This window comes from Schistocerca serialis, chromosome 4, assembly GCF_023864345.2.
Source record: "Schistocerca serialis cubense isolate TAMUIC-IGC-003099 chromosome 4, iqSchSeri2.2, whole genome shotgun sequence".
NCBI classification, from domain to species: domain Eukaryota; kingdom Metazoa; phylum Arthropoda; class Insecta; order Orthoptera; family Acrididae; genus Schistocerca; species Schistocerca serialis.
Genome location: NC_064641.1, coordinates 557,421,173 through 557,446,204, shown reverse-complemented (window position 1 = coordinate 557,446,204; position 25,032 = coordinate 557,421,173). Strand labels below are relative to the sequence as shown.

General features: G+C 41.4%; 1 protein-coding gene across 1 annotated transcript in view; it reads left to right on the top strand.

Annotated features, from left to right (window-relative positions):
* Positions 1 to 6,317: 6,317 nt before the first annotated feature.
* LOC126475288 (uncharacterized) overlaps positions 6,318 to 25,032 on the top strand; it is a 410,573-nt gene continuing 391,858 nt past the window's right edge. Inside the window, exon 1 of the mRNA XM_050103046.1 lies at positions 6,318 to 6,481. Coding sequence (XP_049959003.1) covers positions 6,388 to 6,481 — 94 coding nt within the window. The 5' untranslated portion in view covers positions 6,318 to 6,387. The remainder of the gene's footprint in view (positions 6,482 to 25,032) is intronic.

Here is a 25,032-nt window from a genome sequence, read left to right as displayed (position 1 = left end):
CAGCGCACAGAATGTTCATACAACCATACAAAATTGTCAGTAAAGTCCTTTTTTGGGATGTTGTTCAACTCCCGCATCGCTTTGGCTTGAATTCCGGTTATGTCGTCAAAGCTACAACCTTTCATGTGACTTCCTGCACTTCGTAGTTTTGTGATAGGTTCGTATAACACCAAGTCTCGCCACCCGAGATGACTTTTCCAAAAAAAGATTTGCCCCGCTTTGTTTTTCAATCAAGTCACGTGAAGCATCGACGCATCGTTGTTTTTGTGTGGGAGTCAAGATGTGCGGAACAATCTCTGTAGACGCTTTACTCTTTTTCAAAACATTCTGGAGAATCCCTTGAACACTTGTTTTGGAGATGTTGCTCCAGCGCGATTTGACACACACAAAATTTGACACACTGCGGCCACACGTTCAATACTTAACACTGCCTGCTCACAACCGACTGTTCGAAAGCACTTATGTCGTTTACAGCTGTTAGTTCCACTGTCACCGTAGTTACTGTGCTGACGACTCTTATATGCCAGGAATAAAATGTCTCGGAAATTTTTGGACGGACGGTGTACAGGCAAGCAATGAAAGTACCTATTATGGGTTCAATATTGTATTTTAAAGTTATGTATTTCGCCGAACGATTTCAGAGATGCGTCAGCAAGATGCTCCGTAGACCCTGCTCGTTACTTACAACACCAGGATCGACATATTGATAGTTAAATTGAAGCAAGCTTTGTTTTGACCACCGTCTTGTTTCTACTGCACAATAAAGTTGACTGTGACGTTGCATTTTAATTATTATTTGTAAGTTTATGAACAGAGGTTAATAAGATCCGAGGAATCTTAACAATGGAAGTAAGTGAACAGATGACCAGAAGACATCCATCTCATATGAACAAAATGATTGAGTACTTTAAATTTTTTGTGTGAACTGCAGACCAACATACGAAGTGAATATTCCATCACGTTACGTTATCCTTCTCTTTCTCCATATGCTGACCACCACATATGCCAAGGCTGTACAGAAAAATTTAATATCTACATGTACTTTTATATTTTTGTACTGGCGTTGTAGCCTGAAGATGAGGTTTATACATCGAAACATAATTTTTGAGAACATTTATCTTGAATAAAATCAGCAGTCTAGCAAAAATACTTCAAAGTGGATGAAAAACAGTCTTGAGTCATAATGGGACCATCTACAGACCGTTTATTCTATGATGGTAGGCGGTAGCAGTGAACAGAGCACGTGTCGTGGCTCCAGGAAGGTCAGCTGCACAGTTGAGTAGCTGACGTTTGTAGAGCCACGACACCTCCTCCGTTCACCGCAACCGCCTACCATCGTGGAATAAACGGCTGAAGATGGTATATTCTGACCGAAACCGGTTACCATTACAAATAAGTACATTATTGCGGTCAATACCGTTTTTAATCAATTTTAAACCATCGACGCAGTTACTTCAATAAATATTGAAGTAGTCAACATATCTTAACTGGTAACGGTAGCTGAAACACCTTTCCACAAGACTGTTCTGCACCGAACACGAGTTTGAAAGTGAAACTGACAACGTGACCACATGGTTTTTGTATTTTTCTTATGTTTATGACGTGTAGAGGCCAGGATTCAAACTTCAATCGTAAAAAGTAAATCTATGCAATTCTCAAAAATTTTCGAGAAAATCGACTAAGAAGTTTTATGAGTGTCGTTAGTACTCTAATGCAGTTCATTTTTCGATAATCAACTTGGATCTGTGGTGGAGTGATACCCTGTCGAGTGAATGACCTCTGTTCCAGCCCTGGCCAATGGAAATTTTTAAACAAATATACATGTCCTACGAGCGTTTCTGTGAAGCGTAAATACATGAAAATGGGAAAATGTCGGTAAAGCTCGAGAGTGGTAATCGCTGGATCGCTGGTTCGAGTCTCGTTTCGGTCGTTATATCTTTGGTTGTTCCCGTTCGGTTCGAATACCTACGTCACTGAAAAATAAAACTGACCGAATGTATGCTAATTGACACATATCTAATTATCGCCTTTATGAAAAATGGACGTCTTCTTATTTCTAATTGCATATCGCAGACAAAAATGTAGTTTTGATTCAAAAATGGTTCAAATGGCTCTGAGCACTATGGGACTCAACTGCTGTGGTCATAAGTCCCCTAGAACTTAGAACTACTTAAACCTAACTAACCTAAGGACAGCACACAACACCCAGCCATCACGAGGCAGAGAAAATCCCTAACCCCGCCGGGAATCGAACCGGGGAACCCGGGCGTGGGAAGCGAGAACGCTACCGCACGACCACGAGATGCGGGCAAAATGTAGTTTTCATTGCAGATATATATTCTTAACCGATCTTTTGTGGAAGATTAGTAATGAAGATCGTTTGAATTAAAAAATTACATAGTAAACATTCTACATATTTATGTATTTCAGTGTTCACGGAATTGATCATAGAACATGCATCTTTGTTTATAGCTCTGCCGCATACGGGACCGCCCAAACGCCAGGTAAGCATTCTACCGCAGATTACAAAAATCTGTTTTCCCTGATCTCCTTGTAAGTCAAACAGTTTGATCAGATGTATATCTTTGAAGCTTATGGGAGTCGTGTGGGTAGGCTTGCTTCTCAGGGAGCGAGACACATTGCTACCCGCCAAACGAGGAACTCTGGCTGCCGTGTGCTCATCGGCGTGCAGGTGAGACGATGAGGGCTGAATGTAGCCAGTCGCTGTGTCTGCTGCTTGGTTAGGTAGCTGAAGTTGCTGGGGTTAGCCATAAGCATTGCCTACCTTCAAAGTTGTGTCGCTTAGCTTTTAATGGGTGAATACTGATTTACGTAGCGACGTTGCTATGAACGCCACGTGCGAATTACGCTCCGTGTACTGTTGCTAATTCTTTGTCTTATGAGGACAGTAGTCACGAGGGTGTTACAGAATCCGAAATAAGACATTTCAGCCAAAGGGTAGTACAGTCAACTAAGTCACTCTTTCATTCATTTTTAGCTTCTTAAGTGTGTTACATCGTGTATTGAACTTGGTTCATATGATGTTTGCGTATCTGGCTTACTTATCAAGTAATACATGACGTCTGCCAACAAATCGCAGTCTTCGATTTACTTTCCCCACAACGTCCGCCTGTTAGCTAAATGGTAACGTGTTTGCCTACTATGCAGCATGTATTACTGTGTCCACTTGAGCTTTCAATTAAGTATATGACGTGGAACTTAAATATTGTTTCTCATTTCAAGTTACCTTGAACTGACTTGGTAGTTAAGTGCATTGACATAAATTTATTCCGTCAGCATTACATAATAGCGTGTTCCAAAACGCAGCCTTCGTCTCTGATAACCGATACATTTAGTAATTCTCGAGTAATCCATTGTTCTAAATTTTACGTACTTCAGGGTTCGAGTCTTGCGTTTGGCAGGTAATATTCCTTTTATCGCGTTAGACAGTTATGTTTCTTTATGCTGAAGCAATATTTATTGTTTTATTTACCGGTCTCGTGGTCTTCGCTGGTTTATTGCAAAGTACTGTACAAAAAGAAGCATACCACATTGCGTCACAGGTAAATGATTATACGATTTCGAACTTCGTAATTACTAGTAAATGACCTATGTTTTCTTGACCACATACTGTCTGTAATCAAAAAAGAAGGGGCAAAAGGAAAAAAAAAACACAAAATAAGATCAGATATGGCTCAGTTATAACGAACGATTTAGGAGATAATCTGAGCACCCCTCTTAGATTGTTCGCAGGTGATGCTGTCATATACCGTCTTATAAAGTCATCAGATGATCGAAACAAAATGCTAAACAATTTAGATAAGATATCTTTATGGTGTGAAATGTGGCAACTGACTAAATAACGAAAAGTGTGAAGTCATCCACGTGGGTACTAAATGCAATCCGCTAAATTTCGCTTAGAGGATAAAACACACAAATGTAAAGGCTGTAAATTCAATTCAAACTACAGCATAGATCATGTTCTGGGGAAATGAAATGAGCATGTGACGTTGTTGGCCGTGATGCCCAATCCGGGGAAGTTCGGCCTCTGGGTTGCAAGTCTTATTTCAGGTGACGCTTCATTGAGCGACTTGCGCGTCAGTGATGATGAAATGATGATGAGGACAACACAACACCCAGTACACGAGCAGAGAAAATCTCCAACCCGGCCGAGAATCGAATCCCGCCCGCTGCATGGTAGGCAAACACGTTACCATTTAGCTAACAGGCGGACGTTGTGGGGAAAGTAAACCGAAGACTGCGATTTGTTGGCACAACACTAAGAAAATGCGACAGGTCTATTAAAGAGGCTGGTTACACTACTCTTGTCCGCCATCTTGTGGAGTATTGCTGTGTGTGGTGTGGGATCCACATTAGAGGACATAGATAAAGGTCAAAGAAGGGCAGCTCAACTTTGTCTTCAAAGTGTGTAATATTTTGTTGGCGACCATCTAGAAAGGGAGAAATGATCATCAAAATAAAAATCCTTCTCACGCATGGTTCGTGAGTGGAATGGTAGAGAAACAGCTTGAAGCTAGTTCCATAAATCCACTGACGAGTACTTCATTGTGAATTGCAGAGTAATCATTTAGATGTAGATATAGGATAATAATTTCGTGGCATCTACATTTACAAGATATCACATTTACAAAAGGTGTTCGAAAACAGAGTAGCCTAACAGAGCGATGTATAGCACTGCCCCTTACTGGCGGGGGGAGGATCGACAAGCACAATCGCTGCACGGGCAACGAGGTAATTCATAAGGTGACATGTTCAACACCTGTCATCCACTTTCTTTTTGGCTTCAATTAATTACCAATCTTTCAGGTCGAAATTGATTGCAATATTTCGCTTCTTATTCTATTTAAGGTTGATTGATTATATCAATACTTTCTGAATGCAACCCAAATGTTAACAATATTTCCCGACATTTGCGGCCCCATGTGTCTTATATTAAATTACTTGAAACTTCCTGGCAGATTAAAACTGTGTGCCGGGCCGAGACTCGAACTCGGGACCTTTTCCTTTCGCGGGCAAGTACTCTACCAACTGAGCTGAGCTACCCAAGCACGACTCACGCCCCGTCCTCACATCTTTAATTCCGCCAGTACCTCGTCTCCTACCTTCCAAACCTTACAGAAGCTCTCCTGCGAACCTTGCAGAACTAGCACTCCTGAAAGAAAGGATATTGCGGAGACATGGCTTAGCCACAGCTTGGAGGATGTTTACAGAATGAGATTTTCACTCTGCAGCGGAGTGTGCGCCGATGTGAAACTTCCTGACAGATTAAAACTATGTGCCAGACCGAGACTCGAACTCGGGAGCTTTGCCTTTCGCGGGCGAGTGCTCTACCAACTGAGCTACCCAACAAGCACGACTCACGGTCCGTCCTCACATCTTTACTTCTGCCAGTATCTCCAGAATGAAGCACTTGCCCGTGAAAGGCAAAGGTCCCGAGTTCGAGTCTCGGTCCGGCACACAATTTTAACACTCCACTGCAGAGTGAAAATCTCATTTAGGAAACAACCCCCAGGCTGTGGCTAATCTATGTCTCCGCAATATCCTTTCTTTCTGGAGTGCTAGTTCTGCAAGGTTTGCAGGAGAGCTTCTGTAAGGTTTGGAAGGTAGGAGACGAGGTACCGGCAAAAGTAAAGCAGTGAGGACGGGCCGTGAGTCGTGCTTGGGTAGCTCAGTTGGTAGAGCACTTGCCCGCGAAAGGCAAAGGTCTCGAGTTCGAGTTTCTGTCTGGCGCACAGTTTTAATCTGTCAGAAAGTTTCACATCGGCGCACACTCCGCTGCAGAGCGAAAATCTCATTCATTAAATTACTTGCTTCACCGTCATTTGCGTCACTTCAGTGGTTTTTAAACCTTAATAAGAATCACCCAGTTTATGCAATACTGTCTCTTTCTCTGTTATTAGACTCGCAATTCTTCCTTGGAATTTCTCATTTCCTCAGGGAATACTCCTCCCATTTCGCAAGACCGGATCGCATCTGCGGCCGTGCATGTGCGAACCATGTGGTGCCAGTAGACGAGCTTCCGAAGTCTGCGGGCACTGGAGTGCTGTATAGGGTTGGTCTTTCCCGGCCTCTTTGCGACCCCGATTCGCGAGGGCGGCTTTCGCGGAATCCCGCCGGGCGTAAAAAAAACCCTCCGCGGCTCGACTGTCGGCCGCGAGAGGGCCGCGGAGCAGCGAGATGCGCGTGGGTGGCGGTGGGCGGCGGGGGGCGTGTCCGGCGGCGCGGCGCGCATGAGTCGTGGGGCGTGGGGCGGCACGCTACAAAAGGCGCCGCGGCGCCACCGCCGCACGACTCGGCCGCCGGCAGCCCGCCCCTCAGCACTCCAGCTCCAGCTCCAGCTACACTCCAGCTCCAACTCCAGGCACCATGCGGACCTCCCTGGCGCTCATGCTGGCCCTCGCCGCCATCCTCACCACTCACCTGGCAGCCGCCGGGCCCTACCTCGATGACCCCGTCCCCGGTGAGTACCCGCTCACACTTCCTGCCACTTGGCCGACGTCTACATTTTCGCACGCCTGTATTTATACTTCCATTATTTACTGACTTTACCTGTGCTCTTAGCATTACTATAGCTCGTAGTTAGTGCTACTTAGTAACAAAAATCGCCTACCATTACAGGGAGATGATTATACTAGTTCATGAAATGCATGACACATAACAGTGTACTTTTCTATCACTACCAATTTCGGTTAATAACCATAACAACAGTATAAAAGTCCATATATTATTTACATATGTCATGTCATATCAGTTGGCAATATTATTCGCACAGCCCCGCCTGACCTGCCCAACATCAAAAGAACTAACAGGTATTTTCATAATCAAGAGGTGGTGTGTCAATGAGAACGCTCAGTTGTAACTTTTATACTGTCATAATTATGATTGAAACCGGTAGTAGTAATGAAGGATATGTAGAAAGATGCGTATCATGCATTACATGAAATACTTAACAGCTGTCGGCAGTCGCCTTACAAAATGTTTAAGATTAATATTACAGTACTCACATAGCATTTAAGGTGTCATTATTCCCGTACTCCATAGGCGACTGGTGCGGAAGAAGCCGTTACATGTGGTACATGTGTACCCCCAGATAAAAACTTTACAGAGCTTTACAGAATATACATGTAGATATAGAAAAAACCGTATCCAGTTATTGTACAGTGTGAACCATAACTCCAATGATAAAATTTCAGATGCTGTCCGTAGACAGTTTCAGTGTATTTTGGTAACTCGTTACGGTGTATTCGCACTTACTTCGGTTTCTTGACTGCACTGAGATGCAAATATATAGTAAACCCTATGTGTGTTGCTGGGAAACAAATGATTTTCTTTGATGTCTGGTCCACAGTCGACACGAAGCTGTTGCAATTTGCATGAAAATGCTATGAGACGAAGCGACTATTTGGACGCACTTTAGTAATCAGATGCCTTGACCACACTTTTTATTATTTCCAAAATCGCCGAATACGTTTCGACATTCCGTCACTTTCAAAGAATATAAAACGCAACTAAAAACTGGTATCAAAAGGTATGAAAATATGTTACATTTCATCATTGATCAGAGGCATAGTCTCTAATCAGTATTGCAATGTAAGAAAGTCTCATAACTTATTATACCAGTTTTATCTTGTGTTTTACAGCATTTGGAAATGACGGAATTTCGAAAAGCGTGAGGCGATTTTGGAAATAATAAAAAGTGTGCTCAAGACATCTGAAAGTTATTAAACTGCAACACTTCTTAATGACTTTGTGCCGCCTTCAACTGCAAAATTTCAGTTCATCGTTACACTACTGCACAAATCCGATCTTAGGCTATTTTCAGGAATCATGGCCAGACGGTCTACGGATGGCACTTCAGAACGACATAATACTAAACAAAGGTGGCATGGAGACTTTTGAAAAAAAAATTGTTCTATTCATTCATGATCTTGCTATTGAAAACATCTATACCCACACTACTCTTCGCCTTCAAGCCATTATGGTCTTAGTCTATTATTAAATGTTCACAGAACTGCAGTTAAACGAAAATTTATACAGTACTGTAAAAAAATGAAATATTTTATATCAGCAGTCGCATTAAATCCATACCAAAAGAAATAAAATCTTCTGAATTTAACAGTCTATAGCAGGATACTATCATTGAGGGCCAATGAAGCAACGAAACGTGAAACTACAACTGATACATGAATATAATATGGGTAGCTATAGCTATTCTCCCTACAGCGATATCCTACGGCATACAGACGTTACCGGATGGAGATGGCCCGTAAGAAATCAAACTGGCTCACATCATGCATAGCAGCATTAGCACAGCACATTGCGAGTTTATTTTTTATTTTATTTTATTTTTATGGACGGTTGTTTCAGCCTCTTTCGTTCTTGCCATAAATTTTCCGTTAACATGAATTTACCACGACTGACGCTAAGGTAGATAATGAGAACAGTTTTTCACTGTTTCTATATCATTTCCCTAGAGTTTACGTATTTTGCGACTCAGTTCTTTTTGCTTACAAAACAAGTGTCTGTTAGTATATCACTATTTTAACCAGATTTTGTTATAGTTACTCTGGACAGAATTTCTTTCACAGACAAAAAACTGTCCATCAAATGGACTGCATCTTGCTGTCTGCTAATAATGTGTGTAGTTAATCTGCGGTGTCACTGAACCACCGCGGTAGCACGTAGTTCCGTTAAGAGTTCATATGAGGCCGGCCGCGGTGGCCTCGCGGTTAAGGCTCTCCGTCCGGAACCGCGCTACTGCTACGGTCGCAGGTTTGAATCCTGCCTCGGGCATGGATGTGTGTGATGTCCTTAGGTTAGTTAGATTTAAGTAGTTCTAAGTTCTAGGGGACTGATGACCACAGAAGTTAAGTCCCATAGTGCTCAGAGCCATTTGAACCATTTAGAGTTCATATGAGTAACACTTGACAACTTTTATTAGGTATTTTAAAGTCATAACCAAGGGTTAGTCGTCGGGAATACTGTTCCTGTAATCCAAGGCAAACGCCTCGCATGGTTTTTTTTCCCTTTCAGTAACCCTTTGATGCTTTCGATTGATGACAAAGATGAGTTTTCTTGGATAGCAGTAGAGACAAAAAAATTTCAGCATAGTTTTCTACGAACGATGTCTTCCCAATTTTGTAACGTTTTTGCAATACCGTTCGTCGGTTCAGAGACTCGTTGTAGTTCCATCATCGTATTTTTCAAATTTAGTTAATTTATGGTTCCTTGCTTCTCTGTTGGGATTTCGGCGAAACGTCAGTATGACTCTTGTTCCACAGGTGGAGTGCGGCATCAAAGCATCTCATGCCCTGTGTGTAAGGAAAGCTCTTATTTAAATAACAACGTTTATTTCAGGTGAATTTAATCATAACTTGAGCAGTGTAATATGGCTAGAAACAAAGGCTGTTTGAATCCTATGTAAAACCCTAAATCACGCATATATAGTGAATCGAGTACTACAAGTGGCACTCCCCTATGTATTTTAAGTGTGTGTAATTAAATGTGTGATTGTTTCTTTTTGCGTCCATCGACAACGTCAGGCATATATCTTGTGTCCTTGGAATCTTTCGCGACGGCATACATGAATAAAACGATCTCGGTTTTCAAGCCGCGTCAATTCGAATAAAATCCTCGAGATTTCGATGACCATCTCCACCATCGTCGTCAGGAGTTCACTGACTGAATTCCTGACGACGATGGCGGAGATGGTAATCGAAATGTCGAGGATTTTATTCGAATTGACACGGCATGAAAACCGAGAACGTTTTATTCAAACATATATCTTATTTTTCAGACTGAAATCTTTCGTAGCATTTTTTTTTGTTTGAGTCAGCAGTCTTCTGACTGGTTTGATGTGGCCAGCCAGAAATTCCTCTCCTCAATTACTTCCTGGATGTATTCCAATATCAGTTCAAATGGTTCAAATGGCTCTAAGCACTGTGGGACTTAACATCTGAGGTCATCAGTTCCCTAGACTTAGAACTACTTAAACCTAGTTAACCCAAGGACATCATACACATCCATGCCCACGGCAGGATTCGCACCTGCGACCGTAGCAGCAGCGCGGTTCCGGACTGAAGCTTCTAGAACCGCTCGGCCTCCAATATCTGTCTTCCTCTACAGTTTTACCCTCTGCAGCTAACTCTAGTACCATGGAAGTTATTTCCTTATGTCTTAACAGATGTCCCACCATCCTGTCCTTTCTATTTGTTAGCGTTTTCCATATATTCCTTTCCTCTCCGACTCTACGGAGACCACCTCATTTCTTATCTTATCAGTCCACCTGATAGCCAACATTCTTCTGTAAAGGCATTTTTCTAATGCTTCGATTTTCTTCTGTCCCGGTTTTTCCACAGTCCATGTTTCATTACCATACAGTCCTGTGCTCCAGTGGTACATTCTCAGAAATTTATGCCTGAAATTAAAGCCTTTGCTTGATGCTAGTAGATTTCTCTTGGCCAGGATTGCTCTTTTTTCCATTTGTAGTTTGGCTTTTATGCCCTCCGTGCTACGATCATCATGGGCTATTTTGCTGTCTAGGTAGCAGAATTCCTTAACTTCATCTACTTCATGATCACCAATCCTGATGTTAAGTTTCTCGCTGTTCTCATTTCTGCTGCTTCTCATTACTTTCGTCTTTCTTCGATTTCCTGTCAATCCATATGCTGTGCTCATTAGACTGTTCATTACATTAAGCAAATTCTGTAATTCTTCCTCACTTTCACTGAGTTTAACAATTTCATCAGCGAATCTTATCACTGATAATCGTTCATCTTGAATTTTAATTCCACTCTTGAAACTTTCTTTTATTTCTGTCATTGCTTCTTTTTCCTGTTATAGAACGAACATTATGGGCGAAAGGCTGCATTCCTGACTTACACCTTTTTTAATCCGAGCACTTCGTTCTTGGTCTTTCACTCTTATTATTTCTTCTTGGTTGCTGCACGTATTGAATACTACACCATTTTTCCTATAGCTTATCCCTATTTTCCTCAGAATTTCGAACGTATTACATCATTTGACATTGTGACCGCTTTTTCCAGGTCGACAGATCCTATGAACGTGTCTTAATGTTTCTTTAGTCTTGCTTCCATTAGCAATCGCGATGTCAGAACTACTTTACTGATGTCTTTATCTCTCCTAAAGCCAAACTGACCGTCATCTAACACATCTTCAATTTTCTTTCCCCTTGTTCTGTATATTATTCTTGTCAGCAACTTGGATACATAGATGTTAAGCTGATTGCGGGATAATTCTAGCACTTGTCTCCTCTTGCAGTCTTCGGAATAATGTGGGTGATGTTTGTTTCGAAAATCAGATGGTGTATCACCGACTCATACCCTCTACACACCAACGTGAATAGTCATTTTGTTGCCATCTCCTCCCAGTACGTTAAGAAATTCTGATGCAATATCATCGATCCGTACTGCCTTATTCGATCTCAAATCTTCCAAAGTTTTCTAAACTCTGAGTCCAATACTAGAGTCCCTATTTCTTCTGTTTCGACTCCTGTTTCTTCTTTTATCTAGCCATAAAGTCTTCGCCTCCATAACGACCTTCAATATACTCTTTCCATCTATCTGCTCTCTCCTTTGCATTTAACAGTGGAATTCCCATTGCACTCTTAATGTTACCATCCTTGCTTTTAATTTCACGGAAGGTTGTTCAGATTTTTCAATATGCTGAGCCAGTCCTTCGGACGATCTTTTCTTTTTCGAATTCTTCACATTTTCATGCATTTATTTTGCCTTAGGTTCTATGTACTTCCTATTGATTTCAGGAACCTGTATTTCCTGTATGCTTGAATTTACCTGAAAATTTTTGTACTTCCCTCTTTCTTCGATCAGCTGAAGTATTTTTTATTTTGGTTACCTATGATTTCTTGGCAGTTGTCTTCCTTGTACCTAAGGTTTTATTTCCAACTTCCGTGACTGCGCCTTTTAGAGATGGCTATTCCTCTCCTGCTAAGCTATTCCTGATCTCAGTATCTACAGCCTCAGAGAACTTCAGGAGTATCTCTTCATTCCTTAGCACTTTCTTATCCCAGTTCGTTGCGCATTGGTTCTTTCTAATTAGTCTCTTAAGCTTCAACTTACTCTTCATCACTACTAATTGTGGTATGTGTCTACATCAGCTCCATGGTTCGATTTGCAATCCAGTATGTGATTTCGGGATCTCTCCCTGACCACAATGTAATCTAATTGAAATCTTCCCAGATCTTCCGACCTTTTCCAAGTATACTCCTACTCCTGTGTTCTTGAATATAGTATTCGATATTACTAGCTGAAATTTATTGAAGAACTTTTTCTCGTCTTTCATTCCTGGTACCAAGCCCCTATTCTTTTGTATTCCTTTCTTCTGCTCCCTTTCTTCCCTTACAACCGCAGTTTAGTTCCTCATGGCTATTAGATTTTCATCTCCATTTGTGTTCTGTATTACCCGTTCAGTATCCTCACATATCTCCTCAGCTTCGGCTTGTGACGACGGCATGTATTGGGTGTTGGTTTGCTGCCGATTCTTATGAGAACAACCGTATCACTGAACTGTTTTCAGTAGCCCACTCTCTGCCCTACCTTTTTATTCATAATGAATCCTACTCCCTTCATATCATTTTCTGCTGTTGTTGAAGCTACCCTGCACTCATCTGCCCAGAAATCTCTGTCTTCTATCCATTTCACTTCACTGACCCCCACTATATTTATATTGAGTCTTATCATTTCCCTTTTCAGATTTTCTAGTTTACCTAGTGTGTTTAAACTTCTGACATTTCATGTCCCGACTGTTAGAACGTTATCCATTCATTGGTTATTCAATTTTTTTCTCATGATCACCTCCGCCTTTGCGGTCCCCTCCCTGGGATCCGAATGGGGGCTATTCCGGAATCTTTTGCCAATGGAGAGATCAGCATGACGCTTTTTCAATTACAGGCCACATGTCCTGTGTATACACATTATGTGTCTTTACTGCAGTGGTTTCAATGAAAATGCCTTCTGCATCCTCACGGCGTAGATCATTGCAGTTTGGCACCCCAGGGGCAAGAGAGTGTCCTGGACCTATGTCGGCTCCTCCGCCCTCATTGAGAAGGTCGTTAGCGGGATGAGGCTGGCTTCTTATACCGGAAATCTTAGGCCACCATAGCTAATGATTTTTGTTCAAAATTTAAGCCATTTCTGACACGTGAGACTGAAATTTATCGCAGGAATTTACCTATCATACAACTTTAAGGGTACTCGTACTCCGTTATTGACACTGCTGATGTCTTCTTCTGACGTTTAGACACCAGCGCTGGGATTTTTTTTTCCGGAATTGACTGGAATGCAAAGCCTTTGATTTTTGAACGCCGGGAACAGTACGCCACTCGTAATCACCAATCGTAGTAATACACGGAAAGTCATCGAGTAAAACAGGAGTAATATCCAGCGTTCCTCAAGTAAGTGTTATAGGCCCTCTATTGTTCCTGATCTATATTACCGACATAGGAGACAATCTGAGTAGCTCTCTTAGATTGTTTGCGGATGATGTTGTCATTTACGCTCTTGTAAAGTCATCAGATGACCAAAACTAATTGCAAAATAATTTAGATAATATATCGGTATGGTGCGAAAAGTGGCAATTGACACCGAATAGAGAAATGTGTGAAGTTGTTCTCATGAGTACCAAAAGAAATCCAATAACATTCGATTACGCGGACGTCACACAAAGGCCGTAAATTCAACTAAATACTTAGGGATTACAATTACAAACACCCTAAATTGGAACGATCACATAGATAATGTTGTGGGTAGACCAAACCAAAGACTGCGACTCGTTGGCAGAACACTTAGAAGGTGCAACAGGTCTACTAAAGAGACTGCTTACACTACGCTTGTCCGCCCTATTCTGGAGTACTGCTGTGCGGTGTGGGATCCGCATCAGGTGGGACTGACGGATGACATCGAAAAAGTTCAAAGAAGGGCCGCTCGTTTTGTATTCTCGCGGAATAGGGGAGATAGTTCCACTGACATGTTACGTGAATTGGGGTGGCAATCATTAAAAGAAAGGAGTTTTCCGTTGCGACGGGATCTTCTCATGAAATTTCAGTCACCAGGTATTCCTCTGATTGCGAAAACATTCTGTTGGCACTCACCTACGTAGGGAGTAATGATCATCACGATAAAATAAGAGAAATCAGGGCTCACACAGAAAAATTTAAGTGCTCGTTTTTCCCGCGCACCGTTCGAGAGTGGAATGGTAGAGAGACAACTTGAAGGTGGTTCATTGAACCCTCTTCCACGCATTTTATTGTGAATAGCAGAGTAATCACGTAGATGTAGATGTATATGTAAACGGGGTTCGCTTTTCCGTACACAGAGCATCCTAAACTTCGAACACCAGTTACTAGCAAGGATGTCGAGGCCGCTATACTTATTCTGCGAAATACTTTGTAACTATTCTAATGTGCGAAAAAGTTCCTCGGATTTCGCCAAGATTGACGTCTTCATCATTTCACATTAAAATTTATCGTTAAAATGTTGCTTCTTGTACACCGTTAAATATTAGACTACTGCAGAATAGAGTTAGAAAGCTTATGCGTAAAAGTCGGGAGAAGTATTCGCTTTTAGCATTCATTTCACATTTAATGCATACTTCTCTTTCAGGCTGAGGGTTACACAAATGAACTCAAGTTCACGTTGCTATACTTCATACATTACGGGTTTAGCTTTTAACACAAAAAAATTACAGCTACCAGGTGTGAAACGTGTTTAAATCACGACGCGTTTCGAGAACGTAATATCATCTCAAATGTGACTCTGATTCCACAGTTCGTGTACTTAGAGAAACAGCATTTTTGCAAAGTCAGTAGTAATGAGATCTCAGTTAATTGTTGAGAGAAGTTTCAGCGTTATAGGAATTCACAACCATTAGGCATAACTGTTATAATGTAATGGACACTAGCGAAAATGTGTCAAGTGTCAAATAGCAATATAACTTGCATCGAGAACTGCTTTTCTGTTACAAAAAGAGAACATGTGATTTACGGTTGGAGATATCTGACTAACTCTAGAGGGTGAAGTCAAATTGTATACCCGATTTATAGAGAAGGAAAGTCAGTTATCACATTGCACTTTCTTGTGTGGTAAATACCTATTACCATTCTCATTGCTTCAGTGATAATATTTTCCTTATTTTTACCTTATTTTATTATCAATAGTGGGAACACTGCAGCGAAAAATAAAAGTACATTAACGTACACGTGTAACTGTGGCATTTTACATGCGGCGATTAAAGGCACATTGAACATCTGATGAACTCAGTCGACTAGATATTTCTGGAAAGCGCTTCGTGCTGATTTCGAGTCTCGCCAAGGCAGTGCTAGTCGGACAGAATAAGCCTTCCGTTCGTATGTATTATTCTGTGACAGTCACGCACTGTAATCTAAATGCGGTCAAATGGACGTCTGTTCGAGTTACGTACTTCTCGTGCTCAATACGTCCTGATGATATTTACTGGGTTTGTAAGGAACAATTTTACGTTGCGCCTGGTATAGCTGCAGCCTTATCGTACGAATCGCAAATCCCGTTACCGTTTGCCTCGCTGTGGTCTATTTCGCCTCGAGATTTACAGCACACGGTTATAGTTGGCGGGGACTTCAACCTTCCCTCGATATGTTGGCAAAAATACTTGTTCAGAACCGGTGGTAGGCAGAAAATATCTTCCGAGATTGTCCTAAATACTTTCTCCAAAAATTGTTTCGAGCAGTTAGTCCACGAACCCACGCGAATTGTAAATGATTGCGAAAGCACACTTGACCTCTTAGCCACAAACAATCCAGAGCTAATAGAGAGCATCATGACTGATACAGGGATTAGTGATCACAAGGTCGTTGTAGCTAGGCTCAATACCGTTTCTTCCAAATCCACCACAAACAAACGCAAAATAATTTTATTTGAAAAAGCGGATACAGTGCCACTAGAAGCTTTCCTAAGAGACAATCTCCATTCCTCCCGAACTGACTATGCAAATGTAGACGAGATGTGTCTCAAATTCAAAGATATAATAGCAACAGCAATTGAGAGATTCATACCTCATAAATTGGTAAGAGATGGAACTGATCCACCATGGTACACAAAACAGGTCCGAACGCTGTTGCAGAGGCAACGGAAAAAAACATGCGAAGTTTAGAAGAACGCAAAATCCCGAAGATTGGCTAAAATTTACAGACGCGTGAAATTTGGCACGGACTACAACGCGAGATGCCTTTAATCGGTTCCACAACGAAACATTGTCTCGAAATTTGGTAGAAAATCCGAAGAAATTCTGGTCGTATGTAAAGTACACAAGCGGCAAGACGCAGTCAATACCTTCGCTGCGCAGTGCTGATGGTACTGTTACCGACGGCTGTGCCGCTAAAGCGGAGTTATTGAACGCAGTTTTCCGAAATTCCTTCATCAGGGAAGACGAATGGAATATTCCAGAATTTGAAACACGAACAGCTGCTAATATGAGTTTCTTAGAAGTAGATACCTTAGGGGTTGCGAAGCAACTCAAATCGCTTGATACGGGCAAGTATTCAGGTCCAGATTGTATACCGATTAGGTTCCTTTCAGATTATGCTGATACAATAGCTCCATATTTAGCGATCATAGGCAACTGCTCGCTCACCGATAGATCTGTACCTACAGATTGGAAAATTGCGCAGGTCGCACCAATGTTTAAGAAGGGTAGTAGGAGTCAAAATGGGTCAAATGGCTCTGAGCACTATGGGACTTAACAGCTGTGGTCATCAGTCCCCTAGAACTTAGAACTACTAACTTAAGGACATCACACACATCCATGCCCGAGGCAGGATTCGAACCTGCGACCGTAGCAGTCGCGCGGAAGGGTAGTAGGAGTAATTCATCGAACTACAGACCTATATCATTGACGTCGGTTTGGAGCACAGTTTTGGAGCATATACTGTATTCAAACATTATGAATCACCTCGAAGGGAACGATCTATTGATACGTAATCAGCATGATTTCAGAAAACATCGTTCTTGTGCAACGCAGCTAGCTCTTTATTCGCACGAAGTAATGGCCGCTATCGACAGGGGATCTCAAGTTGATTCCGTATTTCTAGATTTCCGGAAAGCTTTTGACACCGTTCCTCACAAGTGACTTCTAATCAAGCTGCGGGCCTATGGGGTATCGTCTCAGTTGTGCGACTGGATTCGTGATTTCCTGTCAGGAAGGTCGCAGTTCGTAGTAATAAACGGCAAATCATCGAGTAAAACTGAAGTGATATCAGGTGTACCCCAGGGAAGCGTCCTGCGACCTCTGCTGTTCCTGATCTGTATAAATGACCTGGGTGACAATCTGAGCAGTTCTCTTAGGTTGTTCGCAGATGATGCTGTAATTTACCGTCTAGTAAGGTCATCCGAAGACCAGTATCAGTTGCAAAGCGATTTAGAAATGATTGCTATATGATGTGGCAGGTGACAGTTGACGCTAAATAACGAAAAGTGTGAGGGGATCCACATGAGTTCCAAAAGAAATCCGTTGGAATTCGATTACTCGATAAATAGTACAATTCTCAAGGCTGTCAATTCAACTAAGTACCTGGGTGTTAAAATTACGAACTACTTCAGTTGGAAAGACCACATAGTGTGGGGAAGGCGAGCCAAAGGTTGCGTTTCATTGGCAGGACACTTAGAAGATGCAACAAGTCTACTAAAGAGACAGCTTAGACTACACTCGTTCGTCCTCTGTTAGAATATTGCTGCGCGGTGTGGGATCCTTACCAGGTGGGATTGACGGAGGACATCGAAAGGGTGCAAAAAAGGGCAGCTCGTTTTGTATTATCACGTAATAGGGGAGAGACTGTGGCAGATATGATACGCGAATTGGGATGGAAGTCATTAAAGCAAAGACGTTTTTCGTCGCGGCGAGGTCTATTTACGAAATTTCAGTCACCAACTTTCTCTTCCGAATGCGAAAATATTTTGTTGAGCGCAACCTACATAGGTAGGAATGATCATCAGAATAAAATAAGAGAAATCAGAGCTCGAACAGAAAGGTTTAGGTGTTCGTTTTTCCCGCGCGCTGTACGGGAGTGGAATGGTAGAGAGATAGTATGATTGTGGTTCGATCAACCCTCTGCCAAGCACTTAAATGTGAATTGCAGAGTAGTCATGTAGATGAACAGAAAGGTTTAGGTGTTCGTTTTTCCCGCGCGCTGTTCGGGAGTGGAATGGTAGAGAGATAGTATGATTGTGGTTCGATGAACCCTCTGCCAAGCACTTAAATGTGAATTGCAGAGTAATCATGTAGATGTAGATGTAGATGTAGACACAGTACAATAATGTTGACATGTCCCGTGGGGTGGTTCTGCTATACCAGGTGTCTTGTTTTGCATTTCACTCCTGTGCCCAGACGCACACACACACAAAAAGGGAAAAGCTACCTCGTACGGAACAATTCGCACAATTTCCGTATCCTGGCTTGATCATAAGCAAACTTGAACGGACAGAGTTGTACAATTTGAGTCCGCAGACAAAGCTGATAGTCGAGACGGTGAGATGGAGAGAAAATGTTTTAGTGGATGGTGACTAGCAAGCCTAAAAATTTTGTTTCTGGTAGATATTACAAACATTGGCGACGAAAGAATTTAAATTATCTTATCGTCAACAGCAGTGTTTATCTGAGTGAGTACTGCGAAAATACACCCGTTTCTTATTCTTTCCTTGTCCTGCCTCCATTCAAGGAGTAAGCGATTCATTCGCTCCAGCCACGGGGGGTGTGCTGCACTTTTTACGAATGCTATTTTCTGAGAAGCTTTACCTACGTGACTTCGTACGTGCTAGTATTCCGTTTTAACAATTATTACACAAATTACACGACGAACTGATGTCTGTGGGAAATGATGATTTTATTTCTCGAAATGTATTTAATTTCTGATGTTAGCCACTCCAACAGAGAAACAAAGCTACTGTCATAACTTTTGTTCATATTACTCCGAGTCACTAACAAAAAAAAACCATCACAGTAAAGAGATTGAGGCTACGTGTTGGTCTGGGACCCGAAACCGCAAACGAAAAACGTCGTGGTTCGATTTTCGGTTTGGGTAATAGTTTTTATCTGTCATAAAGTTTCATAATAGTGGACTCACGGCATAAACAGTTTCGATGTTACAGACGTTATAAGTCAGAAGTCACACATATTGCCTTTTTTATAATCTTCTTTTGACTGTTACGTCACTCTCAATATTCATATAATTTCCTAGCCGATGGGTGCGTTAGCACGTAGTGGGTGCGTACATCTCCTCAAGCTAATGTGAAAAATATCGATAGCATGAGTAGGGTATTCTCCTCCGTACTGTTTCTTCCAGGAGTGCCACTCCAGCACGAAGTGCTGGCACAGTCTGAGGGGTACGAATGAAGGGGAGTAGGCAATGACAGAATTGTAGGTTGAAACTATGAGTCAAGCTAGGAGGGGCCGCTAAAATTGCATCTCATTGAGAAATTGCGTAGGTTTTAGCTTCTCAGGACACTGGGTAAAAATCGAAATCTTAATTTTCTAGACACAGAGACGCAGTTCATTGGTTCCATTTCGTTTACGTAATTCTCCAACGACGACCGTTCCAGGATATGCTATATTCTCCCGAGCTAAAGCTACACGCTCCAAATTTACTAATGCCAGGAGCTAATTTAGAAGTGACTGAATGTAACGTTCACTGGAAATGATACATTGAAACTACTTCGGGAGAAAGGTGCCAAATTCCTAATGTTGGTAGCATAATGGCAATGGTTTTGATGCAGTATGTAACAGTAACTCACTTAGGTTTTTCTACAGACGTGATACGTACCTGAGGCGGATATAATGTCGCCGACTAATGATCATCAATAACCTATAGCGTCGCCGAACATGTGTCTTTAATACTGATACGGAACGATTATTCATTACGTGTGGCTTCATTGTCAACGTGGTCTTCAGCTGGAAGACTGGTTTGACAGTTCACGAGGCTTCTCTGTTCTGTGCAAGTCTCTTCATCTCTGCATAAATACTGAAATCTACGTGCTTCTGAACCTGATTATTGTTTTTAAGCCTTGATCTCCTTCTAAAATTTTACACCTACCGACCTCACTCCACGCTTCCTCTACTACCAAACTGGCGATTCGTTCATCTGTCAGGATGTGTCCTATCAAATGATCCTTGGTCTCCAACATGATTTTTCCAGGATGTAACCTACGAACAGAGCCCTTCCTTTAGTCAAGCCGTGCCATTAAATTGGTTTTTCAACAGCTAGATTCAGTACCTACCGATTAATTATCCGATGTGCCCATCTAATTTTCAATATTCTGCGGTTCTTGTTTTCTGAACTGTTTATCATCCATTCCACTTGCATATGAGCCTACACACCGGACAAATACTTTCAGAAAAAACTCTCTAATATATAAATTTGTGTTCCATGTTAATTTTTTTTCCAGAAATTCTATGATTGTTATTGGGAACCTGTATTTTATAACCTCCCTGATTCGACCATCTCAAGCTATTTAGGGGCCTACATAACAATGCTCATCTGGTACTGCAGGTCGGAATTCTTAATCTAATACCCACAGTGTTGCCTTATTTAAGTCGACTACGTTCTATCACTCCTGTTTTACTTTTGTTGATATCCATCTAACTCTTTTGGAGACGCTATCAATTCATTTCAAGTAATCTGCAAATTCCTTTGCCGTCTCTGACATCATTGGCAATGCTTGCAGCTGTATATGTTTGACACATCTACTCGAGAAGCAAGTGTGACGACTGCGGATGGTACTTCGTACCGAAACCGGTGGCCAGTAAGAAAAAATAAAAACATGTACTTTTCCTTTTGATTTTAATCTAGTGTCCTCCAACATTAATTCCTTTTTCAAATTTTTCCATGATTTCCTTTCATCATGCGCGCATTGAATAATATAGTGGGTAGGCTACAACAATTGTCTACTCTATTGTCAATTACTGCCTCCCATTCTTGTCCTTTGACTCTTATAATTGCAGTCTGTTATTTGTACGAATTGTAGCCAACCTTTCACACCTGTTTGTATAACTTTGTAACTTAAGTTTACAGTATCCTCTTTCCTGACTAGTCTGGCCAGCCAGGACATCGGGTAGTTCTACATATTAAAATGTTCGCACATTTGTCACAAAGAATAGCCGAATCGAGGGATCATTTCCTTTCCTGTTCCACTCACAAATAGAGCGCGGGAGAGACGACTGCCTATATGCATCCGTACGAGCCCTAATCTCTCCAGTCTTATCTTCGTGATCCTTACGCAAAATGTAGTTGCGGCTGTAGAATCGTTCTGCAGTCAGCCCCAAACGTCGGTTCTCTAAATTTTCTCAACCTACTCCTAGAAGAGAACGTCACATTCAAACCAGTGACTCCCATTTGAGTTCCCGAAGCATCACCGTAATACTTGGATATTGCTCGAACCTACCGGCAACAAATCTAACAACCCGCTTCTGAATTGCTTCGATGTCTTCCTATAATCCGATCTGGTGCGGATCCCAAACACTCGAACAATACTCAACAACGGATCGCCCTAGTGTCCTATATGCTGTCTCCTTTACAGATGAACCACACTTCCCTAAAAATCTCGTCGAACATTCGCCTTCTCTACAACACTCCTTCACATGATCATTCCATTTTATATTGATTTTTACCGTTACGCTTAGATAATAATCGACGTGACTTTGTCAAGAAGCACATTGCTAATGCTGTATTCGAACAATATGGATTCGTTTTTCAAACTCATTTACACTAACTTACATTATTATACATTTAGAGCTAACTGAGAATCATCACACCAACTGAAATTTTGTCTAAGTCAGCTTGTATCCTCCTACATTCACTCTACGCCGACACCTCCGCCTACAACTCAGCATCATCAGCAAATAACCGCAGACTGCTTCCTGCCCTGTACAGCAGATCATTTATCTATTTAGAAAATAAGAGCGGTCCTATCGCACTTCCCTGGTGCAGTCCTGACGATACCATCGTCTCACGAACACTCGCCTTCGAGGATAACACACAGTCTTCTATTGCTTAAGAAGCATATGCTTGTACCTTCTTTAATAATCTGCAGTGTGGCATCGTGTTAAATGCCTTTCGGAAATCTGGGAATATGGAATCCGCCCGTTATCCTTTATTCATAGCTCGCAGGATATCACGAGAGAAAAGAGCAAGCTGGGTTTCGCGCGAGGGATACTTTCTAAAACCGTGCTGATTCGTGGACATAAGCTTTCCACTTTCAAGGAAATTATTATGTTCTAACCGAGAATATGTTCAAGGGTTCTACAGCAAACAGATGTTAAGGATATTGATTTGTACTTTTGCTGGTCCGTTCTTTTAGCCATCTTATATACGGGAGCTACCTGCGCCTTTTTCCCAGTCGCTCGGGACTTCGCGCTGGGCGAGATTTCGCGATAAATGCAAGCTGAGTACGAGCCAAATGCTGTAGAGTACTCTCTCTAAAACCGAACTGGGATTTCATCGGGACCTGGCGAATTATTTGTTTCCAACTCTTTCAGTTGTTTCTCTACACTAAGGGTGCTTATTACTATGTCCTTCATACGTGAGTCTGCGCGATGATCAAACGATAGTATGGTTCCACGATTCTCCTGCGAGAATGATGTCTTAAACTTCGCCTTTAGTTTCGCAGCCTTCTACTGCCACACCAGATTTGTCAAATAGTGACTGGATAGAAGCCTTAGACCTTAGCTATTTTAAATAGGACCAGAATGTTCTCGATTTCGCGGCAACATCTTTTGCTAAGGTATGACGGTGGTAGGTGTTTTAAGTTTCGCGTATCGATCGTTTTTCAGATGCACAAATTTCTATTAACTTTTGCCTATAATAATCAGCTTAGTAACGTATTTTTCATGTTTATGAAAACCTCACGCCAACTACTTACGCTTATTAAAAGGAATGATACTCAGTAGTCAGTCGATAACTTCGTTAAGAATGAACATCAGTAGTAGTACCGATACTCATGCAATGAATTCAAATGTTGGTTTAGCCGATGATTTATGATTACTATTGTAAATATTATTTCCTTAGAGTGGTATGGCGATGGCTCCCTTGAAAAGGACACTACCAAATTCATTTCCCATACTTGTTCTTATCCGAGCTTGTGCTCCATAGATAATTGCCTCACGTTTACTGCACCTTCAGCCCTTGTATTCTTTCCTGACTTCAATGAGTGATATTTAATAGCAATGATCATTTCATAACTGGTTTACGCGATCTGCACCCAACAGTACGCACCTATGGTGAGAGAATATCATTTTTCGAGTTCAGATGAAGAGGCAAGTGGGTTGCAATAGAACAGACCGAAGTATATGGACGAACGAATATATTCTGATGTTGTTGGAGTCAGTATGTTGGCAACAGCTGAAGTGATTTGAGAAAAAATGAGGAAACAAAGATAGAATTGCGTTTTTTTTTTTAAAGAAATGTTGATCCACGAATCTAGAGAAGCTCACGTACATTGATATATCAGTGCAACAAGCAACCTACAGATCCTACACTTGCTGCTTGCAGACAAGTGTCGAACATGTTGAAGATATGATTTCCATGCATTGAATTCGAGGTCGACGGTACTGTCCTCCAAAATAAAAATATATACCGTAAGCCGTTAATCACTGTTCTCACGCTGAGAACGACACTTTTTCGAAGAATTGTTTTTACATTACGACTGAGGCAATTTTAACGTACAATAAACTCTGCTAAATTAAACACACTTGTTCTTGACCTGATTGAGCTCCGTAACTACGTACAATATGTGGTGTCAGGGAGACATACCAGTCGGTTTTGTTTTACGATTTAGTAAACTGAAACTATACCACATGGGTGTACAACTTGTTTTCCTGATGCTTTTGTAAGCTCCAAATGACTGCTCAAACGTCTTTCTTTGAAAAAGATGTATGCCAGGTAAGTGTCACGTTGATGTTTCCTCCTTGGAACAAAACACATGTTTTCACACTTTTTTAGATTATCAGACTAAAAACAGTGACACCGTAATACACCGAGTGCCAGCTTTAGAGTGTAATCAACGACGCTAGCGCAGAAATTAAGACAAGAAAGCAAAATTTCACTATAAAAAGATTAGCGCGTAAGGACTCGAAGGCAGTTGCAGCTCTGAATAAATAAATCGTAAAAGAAATTAGCTGCTAGTCGCAGTTTGCTGAACCAAATCTAATAATGTACAAAATATTTCTGGGGATGCTCTGAGAAACAGCCATTGCCTATCTTTTTTAATCTTTGTAAGATATATTATGCACAATATGTATCGTCACGCTTTCAAAATTAAAGATCAAAAAGAAAATAATGTGCCAGTTAATGAAATGAAAGTGACTTCTCCTCGTCTTCTTGATAAACCCACCACTGTTACTCATGATGGAGATGCTAGGCCAGACAGCAAACATTTTATTCACTGCAGGCTATTTTGCATTTCAATTTCTTGCTGACGACGTCTAAAGATTTAGTAGGGTGAAGATTTAGAACTCTATTATCCCACCGGCTTGTAAGCCATTAAGTTGACGAATCATGTCTGCAGTTCTTTTGGGTAAGCTTGGATTATTTCTTGCAGCGGAGAATTATGGGAGACCACGTTTCACACCTCGGAATTTTAACAGCTGCACAGACCGAGGCAATGCAAAACTATGCTCATCCTGAAGAAAATCTGCAGCATTTTGTTTGAGATAGCTGACACTATGATAATATAGTGAACTGTGCCGCCTCAGGTTCACAGAAATGAAATTGCCTTAGTTTGATAAATTATTTAGTGCAAAACTCGTAAAAATTACGGTTACAACAACAGTAGGGATGGATACATACGTTGAAAATAACGGAAACGTTTGAATGCTTGTTGTATACGCTAGTACATTGATAAATCTTATGGATAAAGAAAGAAAAGTAAATTCGATTTTGAATTCATATGATAACGCTTTATTTAATCTTGTTATTACAAAATAGAATTTGTGACTCACTCTTCTTCTGCTTCT